The sequence below is a fragment of the Hydra viridissima genome, unplaced genomic scaffold (assembly GCF_058129835.1).
Source record: "Hydra viridissima isolate aposymbiotic clone 2 unplaced genomic scaffold, HvirCarnegie_v1 scaffold_7, whole genome shotgun sequence".
NCBI classification, from domain to species: domain Eukaryota; kingdom Metazoa; phylum Cnidaria; class Hydrozoa; order Anthoathecata; family Hydridae; genus Hydra; species Hydra viridissima.
In genome coordinates this window covers 1,534,734-1,552,946 of record NW_028324306.1, presented here as the reverse complement: position 1 = coordinate 1,552,946, position 18,213 = coordinate 1,534,734, and the positions used below count along the sequence as shown (strand labels likewise).

General features: G+C 31.3%; 1 protein-coding gene across 5 annotated transcripts; it reads left to right on the top strand.

Annotated features, from left to right (window-relative positions):
- The first annotated feature begins 3,037 nt into the window (after positions 1-3,037).
- Positions 3,038-7,250, top strand: LOC145184093 (neuropeptide Y receptor type 2-like). Of its 5 annotated transcripts, none has more exons than XM_090092245.1 (4): positions 3,051-3,248; positions 4,538-4,767; positions 4,846-4,921; positions 5,489-7,250. In XM_090092245.1, exon 4 carries the CDS (start codon positions 5,588-5,590, stop codon positions 7,148-7,150), a length of 1,563 nt encoding a protein of 520 aa, XP_089948371.1. In that variant the 5' UTR covers positions 3,051-3,248; positions 4,538-4,767; positions 4,846-4,921; positions 5,489-5,587; the 3' UTR covers positions 7,151-7,250. The 5 variants fall into 5 exon arrangements, with proteins under 5 accessions (XP_089948373.1, XP_089948371.1, XP_089948372.1 ...); XM_090092246.1 differs by having other exon boundaries at positions 4,822-4,921; XM_090092244.1 differs by lacking the exon at positions 4,846-4,921 and having other exon boundaries at positions 3,052-3,248.
- The last annotated feature ends 10,963 nt before the right edge of the window (positions 7,251-18,213 follow it).

Below are 18,213 nucleotides of genomic sequence, written 5' to 3'. Positions count from 1 at the left end.
TAGTAGAGGTCTCTACCTAAAAAAGTAATCTTAACTCCCCATTCTTTCCATTCTAATAGCAAGTAAAAGCATAAAAGGTCAGTGCTACAAGTATAACCAATATTTTACCTTGACCACATAAAGTAACCTTAAACTTGATTACAAAAGCAATTCAACATGTCTCTGTAAAATATATGATGAAAAAAACCAATCAAATTTGTTGCATGTGAAAAATATTTGCCTGAAAAGACCGAAATGATGAAGCTGCTTAGAGATTATACTCTACCAGCGTGTACACGAAGTATTTTTAACACTCTTTGTTTACCAATAACAAAGCCAGTTGTATCGTCGATCTGTAGGATCAGTAACTAAATTACTTACTGAAAAAAGATAAATTAACTTCTTTTTCTGACAAGTCTCGACAAGAAGGTAAATTTATATGCATTTTTATGTTAAAAGATTTCAAGGAGTGGAGTTACGTAGGAAATGTTTACGTAACAGTTGTTTACGTAACAGTTGTTTACGTAACAGTTGTTTACGTAACAATTGTTTACGTAACAATTGTTTACGTAACAGTTGTTTACGTAACAGTTGTTTACGTAACAGTGGTTTACGTAACAGTTGTTTACGTAATAGTTGTTTACGTAACAGTTGTTTACGTAACAGTTGCTTAAAATAAGTGTACCTTGTGCTCACCACAGACATTCTCTGCTTTTAAAAATGGGATTAGGTTTTGTTAAGTAAAATATAAAAGTTAAAAAATTGGCCTGGTCACACTACTCGCAGTTCTTTGAGGTGGTTAATTTGGTTTATAGCTGATCTTATTGGAAAAGTAACGACTCTCTAAGATAAAGATTTCAAGATATTTGATGCTAACAAGGAAAAACTTTTTCTTGCAAAAACATTGCTCTCGTAACAAATCCAGACTCCAATGCAAGATGAAAAACCAAATATTGCCTGATTATTTTAAATCAAATAATTCCCAATTACTTTAGAATCAATTCGAAAGTATGAAATCAGGTTATGGACCTAAAAGACCTGTGTGTAACCCATAAAACCAAAAGAGTCGTTTATCCACAGAAGAGCCGATAACTGTCCGTAACATTTGTTTTCTGTTGGCTTTAGTTATATTTTGCATAGTTTGGTTCAAAGCAACAGAATTAAAGAAGAACTTTCTGTCTATAAACAGTCCATAAAAGCAAATGTTTTTATTGCAGCTAGTAAAATTTTTTCTACTTTTAAAAATTGTTTCCCATAATTTCTTGCATTTACGGATTCAGTTGAAGCAGAACCATCTAATAAAAAAAGCTCATACTTGTAAAGGTCAAAAATTCATGAATCAATTCAAATCATTTATGTATTGTGAAGAAAACCAAACACAAAGCACGTTGTAGAAAAAAACTAATAAACATTTTGTGACATCGTTTTGTGACATCGTTATGACATCATCATGACATCATTATGGCATGATTATATTATTTTGATTTATCATCAAAATCTTTTTCAGAAATTTCGCAATGTTCTTCTGCATGGAATTTAGAATTTGGAAAAAGGGCAAACAAAAAAAAAAAAATTCATCTCTTTACCAGTTTTAAAGCCACGGATGACAGAATAACATTTTGTGTATTTCTGGGTTTTCACTATATAAAGTTTTTTAAACAAGGTTTCACTGTGTTACAGCGTTAACAATGGTATTACTAATAACAATAACTTATTATTGTTGTAAAATTTCTTTAGCAAATTTATTTACATTAAAATACGTTTCGATATAACATTTTTTTGATTTCTATGATGTAAGTGTTTAATGATAGTTATCTCAGCAAGAAGTCAAAGATAATGATCTCCGCAAGAAGTCAAAATTATACGTCCTTTCATTTAGTAGTCATTGATATAAGACAATTCTCTTACCCAAAGAACTCACTATTTAAAATAACATCTTTGCCCCCAAAGAATGTTATACAGCTGAGAACTGGTGTAGCCTATCTTTAAAAGATCTCCGTTTGAACCTTTAAACTGGCCATTTTAGGAACACAACCCATCGTCCCTTATTTTTAAATGCTCTAAAAAAACGTGCTTTGCTTCCCACTCGTTAAGCAATGATTTTTTTTTTCTTGTTTAATGTGTAAAATCTTTTTGTTTTTCATCCTGGTATAACAGTTTAAACAACAATTTTAATCTTAAAAAGTTCACACTATTAACCCCCATTCCCCACCCCAACTCTCCACCATCTTTGTTACGAATTTTAAAGCTAATAAAGTAATACAATACTTTTAAAAAAAAAAAGTTTTTAAATTCTGAGAGCTTTTTTTTTTATAAAATAGTTATACTACCGACAACACAACCGTTCTACTTATATTGTATAAATAAGATAAAAAAAAATTAACAAAAACAATCTGTTAGGTTTCTCAAAGAAACCTAAATATGAATGAATAATAGCACAAATATTCTAACTTTAATAACATTGGTATTTCACTTTCTGCAACAATAAAGCTAAATAATCCTGAAGCTTATGCTTGGCAATGAAAACATGGAATAAGAATAAGAAAAACTAAAATAGAAACTCATTAGCCTAGTTAACCTTTTGGTTTGAACAGTTGTTTTCTTTTTAAAAAAATCAATATATACAATAATCAAAATACTAGATCTCTAACGATGAACAGATAAGAGGAGTGACGTAAATGAACGACTTATTCTACCGCTGGAAAATCATGAAATAAACTTCGCAACTTATGATTATAGGTTTTAGACTGGAATAAATCTGTTTAGTTTTAAAGTTTTCATTACGAACTTTAATCCTGAACTCTCGGCCTATAAACAAGATTGAAAAACTTGTCGAAAATAACCTCTGAAAACCTGTCATCTACAAGAGTAATTTCATTAATCCAAATGGGATATTCAACTTTGATTATCATTGCGATAAGATATAATAAAAATATATTGTTTAAATGTTGTAAACTTTCGTATTAAATTTGCTTACCAAGAAAGCAATATAAATGGAATTTTTTTTTTTTAATTATAATTTATTGTATCATACTAAAAAACGTCATATCGGATTTTTACATTTCATCAAACTTATTGGTACGACACTCACCTGTGAAGTATCAATAAAAGATTTCTTTTCACTGCAAAGCTTTTTCTTTCACGTTCAACCATTTAAATATTTGAGACCAGCAATTCACCTGTAGGATGCATTAAAAGAAGTTATTTTGTATTTTTTTGGGTGTTTTACTTGCAGTATTGGTCGATGCTACAGTAATACCTCGTTTACGGTAAACAAGTTTTATTCAACGGTTTTACATAAAATGATTCATTTTTTAAAATAAGCATCCAAATATTTGGGTTTCTTTCTTTTTTTAGCTAACATTTTCATTTCATAGATTTTTCCCATTTTTTTAAAATCAATTTTCTCACAAAACAAGGATAAATTAACATTGTTATTTTAATCATGTTAAACTCGCCTTAAGCTCAGTGGAATAGGAAAATATAAAGCAAGTTTAAAATGCTATAATTAAACTTTATTGTGTGAACGGTTACAATATTAGCATCTTTTTTAATTAAATAGTTTTTTTTCCTTCCACTGTTTGAAGATTAGTCTAGCAGTTATGAAGTTTTATTAATTTTCGCAATTTAGTGGTTTCCGAAGTGACTTTGAAAATTGGCTGTAGTAAATCAATCCGACTTCAAATTAACTGTGGCGCAATATTTTCTAAACAATCACAAAGTAATAATAGGTCATCTTTTAGGATACAGCACCTAATAAAAATTAAATCGGTGGCATCAACCAATGTCTAAAATACCTAAGTATCTAACGTAGATACCTTAGTGGGAAGGAATTGCCTTGTGAAACAAGAGTATCTGTGATATACTTTCCGTGTTACGGAACTTTCCGTGTTACGGAAATGTTTAGCGAAGACATTGCAGTGTAAATGCTTTCCAGAATATTAAAAGGTCTATGATAAAAATAACGAAAGCATGTAATAAAAACAAAATAGTATGAAACAGCTATAATATGACACAGCTTTTTACTCATTAAATTCTTAGACGATGCTGATTTGTGCGATGAGAAATCTATATATTTAATACCAAATTTGCATTCAACAACCGTATAATCCTTAGATTTGTGTATGGCATTTTCCATTCTAATCAAACGCTTAAAAATTGGTAGAAGTAGGGTTAAGAACAAACTCAGCTATCATTTATTAATTATATTGTTTACAGAAAATGCCTTAATAAGTGATACTAATATAATAAAAAAAAAAAAGTTCATTTATGTTAAAAAAAAAAAAGAAAAAATTTGAGGGGGTGGTGAATTGGGGATTTCAACAAGTTATTAGCATATCTATCGATGAATCGTTTTGAGCGAAGATTAAAGATGATTACAGAAAGACGTGTTAATAAATAACTAAGAGGTATTGGCTCTCAAAAGAAAAAAGAAAAAAAAAAGATTCCCCTACAAAATAAATTTAAAAGTTGATATGCATTTCATTATTTTAAGAAGTTGGTTGGGTTACCATCTTTTTTTTTTTTTAATACTGTTCAACAATATTTTATTGTGCAGCACATCAACCAAAATCAGTTGCTTAAAAATATGAAGGTTTATCCTCCTAATGATTTTATCAGATGAAGACAATCTCATTTCATCGTGGCAGGATTAGTTATTTTTTCTGAAATAATTACAAGTCACTAATCAACACAAACACAACTAATGACAGTAAATGAAGTACGAAAAGTATAAAATTGAGATGAATTATCAAACGAAAAATGTCCAGCATGGGAATTTTTTATAAAGTAAGTGCATTGTGGCAATTTTTTAACTTTAACTCGAGAAAAGTGTTTTTGTAGTTGTCTGTTCACTTTATCTTAAAGTTGCAATTCGTAAAACTTCAACTACGAGTTAAAAAGTCAGAACCGGGAAGTCTTGGATTGTTTCGGAATCGAACATGTAAGTTTGTTGACATGATGTTGACATGTTGACAAGTTAATTTGTAGTTTGTTTCACTTTGTCGTCAAGAAATTATTATTTCCTTAAATAAATATCAATAAAAAGTACTTTTAGTGGTACTTCTGTATTTTCTATTATTAAAGATTTTTAAAAGAAGTTAAAAAGTAACAGGGCGCTTTAAACAAAAAAACGAAAAATTTGATTAAAAATGCTTATATCTCCTCTCGGTTTCGTATGGTTCCGTTTCCCTATTTCAATGGTATATGAAGATTGGAAAATATATAATTTTAATTTCTTTTACATAACTCCTCTTTTTTGCTTTGAATTTAAAGACTCCCTCTGCTTAGTTTGCTTTTGTAGAACAATCTCTCTGACATGCTCACAATATTCAAACAGGAATAATAAATTTCTTTCTAAATTAACAAATAAAATCTGGTCTATCGAGTTAAAGATATTTCAATATTGTTCCTTATCTACCAAAAAAATTATTAAAAAAACTTTATTTGTTGTAAGAGATTAATATTGCTAAATAAACTCAATTGAACCGAAAATTTTTTTTTTTTCTAGCTTTTTATTAAAAAAAAAATGTAAAAGATCAAGAAACATCGCTAATTCTTCAATGCTGCATTCTGAACTTTTCTCCGCGCGTTTTTGATTTTGGAAAAAATGAATGGACTAGAGATTCTTTTAACAAGTACCAATGTCTTTGTTGTTGTCGGAGGAACTGTTGGCAATTTCATAATTCTCATTTTGATTGCAAAAAAGAAGAAGAAGATGGACGATATAACAAACTATTTTATTTTTAATTTATCGTTGGCAGATTTAGCAATATCTTCGTTTGTCATACCTTTATCTTTAGCCCACGCTTCAAACACGTGGATACCGGGAGAACGGGAGTGTTCGATTATTATGCCAATTTTAGAACACTTTGCTGGCGTGTGTGTACTGACACACACAGCCATTGGTATAATCCGTCACATGGTTGTGTCTCAGAGGAGAATAATTGAGAACATAAAGTTCAAACACGTTTTACTTGTTATTGGACTTATATGGATTTTATCGTTTGTTATAATGTCCGGCAGTATGATGGGAACTTTAGGCCAATTTATACTTAAGAATAGTACAAGCAATAATAGTATGAAAGCATTTGAATGTCAAATCGATTTTTACGAAAGTAAAAACCGTGAGAAAATTTATGCGGTAACAATATTTTTGCTTACCTATGTAATACCTATGGTTTGTACTGGTTTTTCCTATTACCGAATACACAGAGTAGTCTCCGATAATACAAAGAGCCTTAAAGGTTATGTTTCGGAAGATTTGCTAGTTTCTCGAAAGCGCAGCTCAAGACGTTTGGACCGCATTCTTTTGACAATGTATATATTTTTCGGAACCACCACATTACCAATTCAAGCTTTATACTTCATAACCGGTGTTATGAGCAATGGTAAAGATAAAATATTCACACTCGTTTGGCCGATATCGTTTGCACTTTTTTATTTGCAAGTTGTTGCCAATCCGTTATTACTTTTGTACATGGGACCTGAGTATAGAAAAGAGTTGTTTAAGTCACTACTCTGCTTTTGTTTCCCGCGCAAATTTCGCGAATCGTCACTAAAAATTAAAGAAAATGTCAAATTAGTAGAGAAGAGAAATAAAAGAACTTCCACGGAACAGGTGAAGAATTTCTTTACCAGTAGAATTTCCACAAAGCGTTATCGTTTTAACACTTTAAAAGCTTGTAATAGCAACCGAAATCTTTTAAGCTATAAATGTGGCCAAAACATGACTTTCAGCTCCTCTGACGATGTTAAAAAAATACCAATAAACACCAACGGAAGGACCGAAATTGCGTCTTTCCCTAAATTGTTAGAACAGCAGCATCATAGAGAAGAATTGGTCACAAGTATTACAAACCATCCTTCTCTCAATTTTATACCAAATTGTCTACCAATATCAGAGGTCGAATATTTTTCAGTATCGTGTCCTCAAGGTGACGCTTTTCTTTCAAAAAACTCGTTCTCCACAGAAAGCTCAATAGAAAACTCAATAAGCGATGAATATATTCAGAAATATTGCAGCCTTGAAACAACGCACAGCGAATGCAAAACAAATATATACAACAATGCAAACATTTTATTTTGCATCGATCCTTATGATTTTGATAGTTACATTAACAGGTGCTACAATGATTTGTCCAGGGATTCACTCAGAGAGACAATCCTGTAAATACATGCGGCGTTCTTGGCTGTTTATATATTAGTTTTCTTTATAAACTTATTAGGTGCATTAAAAGATTTAAGAACTGAAATAAAAATCTATTTGATTATTTTGATCTTGTTTTTGTCTTTGGACCATGCCATACTTTTTATATACTTTATTTTAAGCAAAAAAACATAAAATATCTTTTGAGTTCTAACTATTGATGGAAATGTATAAATGTTTAGCAATCTCTTTTGTAGGCAATTATTTCTTAACTACTAGGGTTGGAAAAAATCCACCCGAGAGGGTATTTTTTGGGTTTTTTTGAGTATAGTTAGATTTTTTTTAGTTACAGTAGATTTATCCCTAATTTTGCTTGACAGACCCAAGAAATGATATTTTTAAGTTTTTCTTTTTGGGTTTTAGATTTAGATGTAAAATGAACATTTGGAGACTGACTGTTCTTTTTCAGCAATTAAAATATTCTAAAACTTTATGCACAGTTAAAGAAAAGAATGCCATTTAGAAGAAGGAGAAAAAAAGGAATTGAGTTGGAGGAAGTTTCCCAAGTTGGTAAGAATACAGTTAAGTGCAATCATTGTGAACTGAGAAACAATATTAAAGTAGAGCGTGTTCGTGCACATCTGAAAAAGCGCATGACAAGTCAGGGTCAAAAGTATGAAACCGAATATGTTGGAAGTAAAATGACCAGAAGTAGTGTTTCTTCTATTACTTCAGCTAAGTCGTATGTATTGGTTTCTGTAAGTCCAATTATATCCCATCTGAAGCAAGTAACCTGAAACCTTCTAAACTGAACAATTTTGTTGGAAGAGTATTTAACTATCAAAAAGATTCTTCAGATAAACACTTTGCTCACTTTTTCTTCAGCCCAAACCTGTTAATCAACTCAATTGAGGGGCCAGAGTTTTAAAAGCTTTGCTCACTTCTACAGCCGAGATATATTCCTCTAAATTTCAAAAAAATTAAGAGAAGAGTTCCTGGATGATATTACATTAATCTTTCAATTGAGATTAGTAAAGAACTAGAGAACAAAACACATTGGTTATCTGCAAAGATGGGTGGTCAAAATTTCAGAATGATTCAATTATTACCCCCTCAGTTCATGAAGAAAAAAATGGTTTTTTGCACATAATTGTTGATTCTGGAGCAGAGAAGAAAACTGCAGGTTATTTCATCACAATCCTCAGTAAAGCAGTTATAAAGATAAAAACACAGTATAGAAAAGATGCATTTGGTATCTACATAGATAATCAGGTTATGATGATGAAGATGAGGGAGCTGGTTCTGAAAGAGTTTCCAGCAGTTCTGACTTATGGATGCAGTGCTCACTATAAAAGTTTGCTAGGAAAAGATGTTGTTAACACTGTCATCTTGAAACAGATTGTATAAATTCAAAAATATTTCAGAAACTTTCATCTTATCAATTAACTGTTACAGGAGAAAGAGAACTCCAAGCTGCAGTTGCACATTAAGACACGTTAGAACTCGCAGGCTGCATGCTAAGACCTAAAAGCTGAACTATTACATTTATTCTAAGATCTGGGGAGAAAATATGAAAATAATACCCGCAAACATTGGGGAGTTGATTGACAACCTTTGATTATATAGAGAATCTAGAAATTTTCTTGAATTAATGAAGACTTAATCTGGTACTCACTGATGAAGAAAATTGATCCGGCCCACCAAGAGTGGAGCAATCAAAAAGAGGTCTGGAGCTGCTATCCAACTTTTTCACTTCCTGGTTTTCGCGACGGATTATAACTCTCTGGATCCATTGATGTCTTCCATAAGTGGAAAGCATCAGTGGATCCAGAACAGAAAACTCAGCAGAAGAGTGGCTGGTGGAAAGAGACCCGAAATTCATTAGTTTACTTTATCAGCTAACTTTCAAGACCCAGGAAACATTATTTAAATGAATAGTCTTGTACTCTCTGTAGAAAAGTTTTACCTCATCTCAATAGTGGTCAGCTTGTGTCTCTTACAGTAAATATATATAAGTTTTCTGAATTTTTGGCTTCTTTACATTCCTATCAAGCCACCTCAGCCTCCATTGAGAAGTAGTTCTCAACATTTGGGTTCATCTAGACAAAGACCAGGAACAGGTTGGGTTTAGAGAAGGAAATGAAGCTGGTAAGGATCAATAAAGCTCTGCAAAACCCTTATGAACAGGTAAACATTCAAAAAAGTAACTGAACAAAATGCAACTAAACTACAGTAAAATCTGAAAGAAATGTACTTTGTAGCGAATATGAAGATCTGTGTAACTAAGATATTCATACGTTTTTTATTCACCTACGAGGTAAAAACGAGTATTCTAGAACGATTTAAGGCTGAAGACTGGAAAAACGGCTTCTTTCTTAAGAAAAAAGACAAAATGTTTGTATCACTTTTTTGGAAAGAATTGCTTAAATAGTTTTTGATAAAAATGAATGCTTTGAAAGGCTAGTCTTGGTTTAATCCCAAAGAATCCTTTCTTTTACAATATTATTTTTTTAAAGTTGCAAATAAACAATTTTAAAGTGTAATAGTGGCAAAAGTTTTTATCTAAAAAACGCACTTATTGGTGGATTTTTTTGGTTATGTTAGGTAGATTATTTTGTATGGATTTTTTAAGATCAACCTTGAAACAACCTGTGATAAAGTCCTTGGGTTGGCAATCAATTCAAAATTCCCTCATATAAATAATAAAATTGGCTTAAAATCATATTGATACGATTTCCTTTGTGCTTAGAATAACTTAAAACTTAGTTTATATTTCTTATCACGTTTTTAAAACCAATCCTTAAGAGTTCGTATTCCTGGCCTAACTCTGAGCAATCCAAAAATTGAGATTAGGGATATCAAGTTCAGCTTTTCTCAAGCTTTGAATTTTCAATGAAGCAAATGTAAGCTTGGTAAGCCATCACATTGGAGTTCTTTTCTTTATCATAATAGGAACTTCTTTTGAGGACGCAGTTAAGAGGAATAAGGGTTGGGTTTTAAATTTATTCAGGGATTCTTTTTTCTTTTAAACTTTTTTTTTTTTACATTCAAAATTACCTTAGCAGTAGGGATTGCAATCCCGCATTGTGGGATCCCGCAATCCCGCGGGATCACGTATTAATTTAGCGCATGCGAGATCCCGCAAAAACTACTGCGGGAACCGCGGGATTTGCGGGATTTGCGGGATTTTGAAACTATTGCTTTTAAACAAAAAAGGTCAATTCTTTTGAACTAAAAAGACAAAAAAGATATCAAATTAAAAGTGTTTAATGTATTTGTGAAACAAATCAATTTAAAAATTTATCTTCAGCTATTAAAATATTTTTCTTAGCTATAAATATAAAAAAATCATTCAAAAATAAGCAATTATTTAGCAAAACATTAGTCGAACTCGTTCAAATTTTTTTTTGTTTAATTAATGATTATGTTGAAATTTTGTGGTTATAAAAGAGAGATGAGAGATATAAAAACGTGCGTGCATAATTGTAAAAAATATACTTTTAAAAACTACTTTTTAAAAAGTCTTTAAAAATTATTTACATCAAGATTTTAAAACAAAAGTACTAAGCATGTCGCAAATTAAAACTATATGGAATTATTTTAAAAAAAGTGATAATGAAGAAAATGCGAAGTGCATGTTATGTTCGGCTATTTTAAAAATTAATCAAAGATCAACTAAAGGGTTATTAATCCATTTAAAAACTAAACGTGGCACCGATTTAAAATCAAACGTTTTACAACAAGACGGAGCTTCAACTTCAAAACAGCATGAATCAGTTGAACTAGAGCCTAAAATATACATCGACTGCGAAGACGAAGAAGTAATTCCATCGAAAAAAGTCAGAACAATTGACACGTTTTTCGTAAAGGAAATTTCTATGGAAAAAAATGGTATCGCGAATGGTTGCAAAAGATGGCTTTACATTTAATAGTTTTTGCACATCTTCAGATTTACGGTTGTACTTGTTTTTAAAGAGTGGTTTCCGGCTCCCTACTTCACCTAATACTATAAGATCGATGGTAGTTAAGTTCTCAGATTCTGTAAAAGCCGATATAATGCAAAAATTCACATCACTAAAAAAGCAAAATCAAAAGTTTTCAATAACGTTTGACGAATGGACGTCACAAAATAGTCAGAGATACTTAAACTTAAATTTACATATGGAGGCGAAACACTTTAATCTTGGATTGATTCGAATCCATGGATCGTGTAATGCAGAATATTGCGTCAAGTTAGTTTCAGGAAGGCTAAATAGCTTCGATATTGACCTCCAAGAAGACATTATTGCCATGACCACTGATAGAGCAAGTGTGATGGTAAAAGTCGGTAAAATGATGTCTTGCTATCAACAGCTATGTTATGCTCATGGAATACAACTTGCAGTTATTGATATCTTATACAAGAAAAAAAATAGCGGAGAAGTCGAAGAATCGTTTATTACATATGAAAATTGTGAAGAAGAAGATGAATGTGGTAAAACTGAGGATGATGAAGTTATAAATAAAGAATATGATTTGACAATGATTTTGGACCGACCATCTGCTGAATTGGTTAGCAATTACAAAGATCTCATGAAAAAAGTGAGAAAGGTTGTAAAAATATTTAAAAACTCTCCTGTCAAAAAGGATACATATTTACAGAAATATATCCTACAAGAACACGGGAAAAAGCTTCAGTTGATTCTTGATTGTAAAACTAGGTGGGACAGTATGTTCGATATGTTAGAAAGATTTCATAGACTAAAAGTGTGTATTAAAAAAGCCTTAATTAATGTTGGGTCAGAAATTCGTTTCACCCAAGAAGAGTGGTCCCAAATCAATGACTTAATTATTTGCCTGGCACCACTAAAACTTGGTCTCGAACTTTTATGCAGGAGAGAATCGAACCTTGTCACGGTGGAAACAACTTTTCAATTTATGCTAGATAAATTGCAAAAGCAATCATCACTTATGAGCATAGATTTAGCCGCGGCACTTCGTGAGAGGTTAACACAACGTCGTAATAAGAATTTAAATGATTAAAAAATCTTAAAAAATCCGACGAAGAAAATGAACTCGAAGAAAAAGAAGCTGTAGATTTTATTAACAATTCCCAAATACTCATTCCTACAGTTCTATCGCTGAAAAAAGAATTGGAAAATCAAACACAGAAAGACAAGAACAGCTGGACAGAAAATGTAAAGGAGATACCAAACTTAGATTCTTTAGACTTTGATAAATTATTGAAGCCGGTGTAGCGTTTTTAATTTACTGCCATTAAAATTTTACTGCGCAGCAAAATTCCAACGTAAAAATTTTACTGCGCAGTAAAATTTTAACGTTGGAATTTTACTGCTATCGTTATTTTTTTACTGACTTTTTAATATACAGTTTCTGGCGTTTATTTTTTTGGCGTTTTCAAGATGTACAAAAATATTAACTTTCATGATATCAGGAAATACTTGAATGACAAAAAGTTTCCTGAAGAAGTAAATGAAAGAGGAAAAAAGGCAAACTTTAAAAGGCAATGTAAAAACTTTGCAATTATAGACAACAAATTGATGTATTGCAAAAAAAATATTGGCATGGTAAGGAAAACTTTTTAACTAACTCAAAATTTCAAAAAGTATTTTAACATTTAAAACATTTTTTAGTTCTAATTATTGTTTTTATTTAAATGTCTAAAAACAAAATTTTGTTTCTTGAAGTTGATTGTGGTAATAGATCGAGAAGAGCAACTAAACATAGTTAAAGAAGTTCATGAGGGTCTTGGAACTTCAGAGAAAGCTGTTGCATTAGCCGGTCACCTTGGTATTAATGCTGTTAAAAAGCAAATATCTTCAAGATTTTTTTGGCATTCAATAGTGGAGGATATCACAAAGCATATAAATCAATGTGAGCGATGCCAGAAAACCTCCAACAGAAATCTTAAAGTATCTCCTGCTTTAAAACCTGTTAAAGTGGAACAACAAGTAATGAAGCAAGTTGGTGTGGATTTAATTCAATTACCTGAATCGAATGGATTCAAATTTGTGATTGTTCTTATTGATTATTTTTCTAAATGGACTGAAGCCGAACCTCTAAGAAACAAAACAGCAGTATCAGTCGCATCCTTTCTCTATAAGGTTATATGCAGACATGGTTGTTTTAAAATACAAATCAATGACCAAGGTCGGGAGTTTGTAAACTCTGTATCCATTGCATTACATGACATGACAGGTACTCAGCAGCATGTTACCTCGGCTTACCATCCACAAGCCAATGGCCTTGTAGAGAGACAGAACCAAACAAGGTTGGTTCTGTCTCTCTACAAGGTTTTACAAAAAGCTTTAGAAATGAAAAGAGGAATTGAAGAAAAAGCCATGAAAAATATTGTTTGTTCACAAAAGAAACAAAAAATTGACTATGACAGAAAGCATGCAACAGCACCAAAGTATTGTGTTGGTCAGAAAGTACTTTTAAGAAATCTTAAAAGAAATGATAGGAAAGGTGCAAAAATGACTTTCTCGTGGCTGGGTCCATATGAGATTCTTGATATTTTATCAAATTCTACATGCTTATTAAGGAACAGTAAAGGGGATGACACATTGCAAGAAAAATATTCTCTACATCATCTTAAACCATTTATTGAAAAGGAAAGTAATTCAAAAATGTCTGAATTATCTTCAGAATGTGGTGATAAAGATGAATTTCAACGCCACCTCAACCTAATGAAACATCCCTCCAAAGATATTCGCCAGAAAATTGCTGAAAAACTTGCTCTCAAAATACTTGTTATGCCAGATCTCATTGATGGAAAAGAAAATGGTGTACCTTTGAAAATGCATGCATGCAAAGCTGATGGAAATTGGTTTTTTCGAGCAATTTCGTTTTTGCTGTCAGGTTCTGAATGTCAACATGTATGTGTTCGCGATCTGGTTGTGAAACACATGACAACAGAACCCTGCTCCAGTCTCTTATCAGGATATTTAGGTGATGACGTGGAAAGTTATCTCGCCAAAAGTGACATGGCCGCAGATGGTATATGGGCTACAGATGTAGAGATTCTTGGTACTGCAAATCTTATTGGAATTGATATAGCGGTGTGGTCATTCACAGGACAAAAACTAACATGGCTAAAATATCCAGCTTCCACTAAACTTGATCAACTAACATCTCATACTATTCTTTTAGAAAGTAAAAACAATAATCATTTTAATGTTGTTTTGTCACTAAAGACTTTAAAGTGAGAAAAATTTATACTGAAATAAAATGTTGTTGGTTCCACTTGTTTTTCATGTTATTTTAGAAGTATATACAGTCCTATTGGAAGTATATCTGAACCCATTCGTCAGATATATACGTCAATAATTTATGGCCTTTAGTTATTGGTAAACTTATTTGATATATGTTCCTAAATGTAAAATCTTCTGATGCTAAGAATAAGGGAAAATGCATAACTTTACATAAAAAAGTGAATCAAAATCTAGCTTGGAAAGTAAACTATCATTTAATGTATGCATTAAATAATAAAAGTTTCAGAGGAAGAAAAATTGAAGCAGCCTTAGTTTTATAAAACATGTATTTTTTTACCCGCCCCTCCCAAAAACTTTAACATCTCTTCTTTTCTTGATGACAGTAAAAAAATAACGAGCGCAGTAAATTTTTAACATTAAAATTTTACTGCGCAGTAAATTTTTAACGTTAAAATTTTACTGCGCAGTAAAATTAAAGCGGTAAAAATTTACTGCGCAGTAAAATTTCAACGGAGTAAAATATTAACATGACACCGGAAATGTCTGCTTATGAAAGTAATGGAGTTAGAGGCAAGTTTCTAGATATAGCGCATAGTTACTTGATGGCCATACCACCAATAAGCGTAGAGGCCGAGCAAGCTTTTTCAGCTGCTGGTTACATATGCAGTCCTTTGAGGAGTAGATTAAGTGATGATACTTTAAGTAGGGTCTGTTTCTTAAGAGCCCATTTCTTACAATCATTTTCTCAATTTGATATTTTAAAAAACAAATAAAGCTAATAGTTCTACGTAATGCTAAAAGATGTTCTATGTACTTTGGCTTATCTTTTTGTTCATTAAATGTTAACAATTATATTGATTTACAAATGAATTGCGTTTTTTGGCTTTATTTACCTTATCTTATCAATTTAATAAGTTGAGTATATTTTTTATGAAATACTTGAAAGAAAAATACAATTGTCATTTTGCCTTTTATAATGTGCATAAAAAACCTACTAATCCCGCGCGGGATCCCGCGGGATTGAAAAGTGTGCGGGATTGCAATCCCTACTTAGCAGCCATTAAAACTTTAAATACGATTATTTTAAAAACTTTGAGGAAACAGACGAAAAAATCATTTTTATTTAATGAAATCTTTTTTTTTAAACCAATTTTCTTCCAATTATTGTGAATATTTAAATAAATATTTTGTAATTTGAGAGATAAACATAGAACTTTGAGAGGTGAACCTCTATTTTGTTAACAAAGGGTTTTTCTTTCTCTATATATTTTTTGTATATTTTCTATATACAGGTGGGGAAAAAGTTCATGCACTTTGTTTATAGAAATGAAAATATATAGAAAGATTATTTTAATTTAAAGCAATCTCTTTGGCCGAATTGAAACTATATTAAAAATTTATTGGTAACCAAATCGAGAAGGTTTTTTTCCAGAATACTTAATACCTATATACTTAGGTATCTCAGGACTTCATAATTTTGAAGGTTGCAAAATTGAAGAACTAAAAAACTTGATGCAAACGAAGTTTTTTAATCAGTGGAAAAATATTGAAAGATGAGAAAAATAAAGAAGATGACAAAACATCACCTCAAATTGTTAAACACAAAACATAACCCTGCCAATAAATATACCTTCTCATATTATTATAACTCAAACTTCAATTTTTGACAAATTTATTGTTTATCGAAAATGCACAACAAACAAAGTTTGTTAAATTCCCATTAATTTTTAAGAGGGTTCATCTCTGGGGAATTACTAGGCATAAAGTAGCGAGATATTCTCACTGGCAAGGAACGTCTTAATGAATTTTGCAGAGTAGCGCGGAACACCATCTTAAAATATCACGGAAAATCTTAAATAGCGTTCTGTAATAATTAGGAAACCACTCTTGTAGTTGTGGAATCCGTCTGGTTTACAGGACAATCTTATAATGACCTTTATTCATTCTTCCCTAATCTTAAGCTGATCGATACCCTTGCTTGATATGCACGACCAAAACAATATGGATGAAAACGTTTGGTACAAATCAACTAGTTGTCTTTGTTTGAAAACCTGAGGTTAAAAAACAAATCTTTTCTTTGGATAAATTGAACAAACTCCAATTAAAACAACATACCAGGTGAGGTTTTTGCTGCTTAAAAAATACTTTTAGAAATAATTTTCATTTTGAGCTTGTAGTTTGTAGTTAGTACTTCATCACAGCAATCAAAAAACATATGATATCAAACGATGAAGATGAAGATGGAGGGCAGGGATTCTTAAAGATTTCTTTGTTTGTCATCCTAAAACCAGTAAAAAAAAAAGTTTAAACCCTTGAGAAATTGAGCAAGTGACGGAAATGCGTGCAAATATTTAAAAAATTCTAGTGTCCACAAAATTTGACGGCCATTTTGCCTTTATTGAATGAAAAATACCATTAATGTGCGGATAAGTTGGTATAAGTTGAACTTTTCTTCCGTAAAATACACAGAATCTGAAGATCAAAAGATTTTGGTTCAAATGGTTGGAAAACAAAAACGCCCTTGTCCGTTTTCCATCATCTTATCTTCTAACTTTTAAAAAGCTTACCATTATACTTTAGATGTTTTGAGCAGACAATACGACCAATGGATTGCTGATGGTGCAAAATTAAAAACGCAAAATAACATTCAAATGTTGTTCATCCCTCTTTGTTAACAAAAAAAAACAAACTTTAAAGCAAAAAAAAAAACTAGAACTTGTAATTATTCCATATACTGTCAGATGTTTTAGACAAAACTTTAAAACAGGTTGAAAAAATTTTGTTTGAAAGAAAGGAGTGCGTGCTACAGTTTGATCAACCGAGGGTAGCATCATTTTGAAAGCAATCCCTGCAATAAGTTTCTAAAAAACACAGACAACTTTAAATTGTTTTTAGAGAGGCTTGGCTTGGATTTCCCGCTGCCAAATACATTAAGGTACTTAGAGATTTTGAAAAAATAGTCCATGGCTGTTTTAGAAAATCATTAAGCTCCACCTACGATTTTAGCAGACCTCTAAGACCTATAGAACTTTAGACTACAGTTCCTTCAAAAATATACATAGTTAAGCAAGATACCAGCAAAGCCATCAAGATAAAATTTCGGTATGATTAAAAATTTTTATATTGGACAAAAAATACATTTGTAAATGACGACGACAATTCATTACTTAAACTAGAATCTCTTTTGTACTTTTATACTATTTCTTTTATATGTTTCATAGACATCTCGCATCCATTCATCAGGATTTCTATCAGTATTGATGAATAAGGAAAATTTGAAAGTACAGCCCATATTATACTGAAGCGCTAAAAATCGCAGTTCTTGCATTCAACTAAAAGCACTATTAAAGTAGCTTTCTATTTGCAGGAATGTAGTTTATAAAAAGTACAATAGTAAGCCTTCTATGAATGTAGTTTATAAAAAGTACCATAGTAAGCCTTCTATGAATGTAGTTTATAAAAAGTACAATGTTAAGCCTTCTATGAATGTTGTTTATAAAAAGTACAATGTTAAGCCTTCTATGAAAAAGCGTTTTAATATGATTTTGTAAAATGTCAATACTAATCTAATAATAACGGATTGTAGCATATCCTACCCAGTTTTCGTTTAGTATTTATCCTTTTGAATGTAGTCTGGGAGACTTTAACAATATCCGCGATACTTCTGTGGAAGTGATAAGTTCCTTTGCTGAAGAACAGCTGTTTTAGCTGATTTAGGCGGGGGAAATATCAATATTTATACCCATCATTGATAAAAAAAAAACAAAAAAAAACAGTTCATTCATTAAGTTATTATGTGACTACCTGGTTAAAAAACAAACATTTGAAAATGATTGAAATCCTCTGTAGCTTATTTGGTTCCAATAATATGTT

Coding starts and splice junctions, on each gene's coding strand:
- LOC145184093 (XM_090092247.1), top strand. CDS start 5,588: ATGAATGGACTAGAGATTCTTTTAACAAGTACCAATGTCTTTGTTGTT.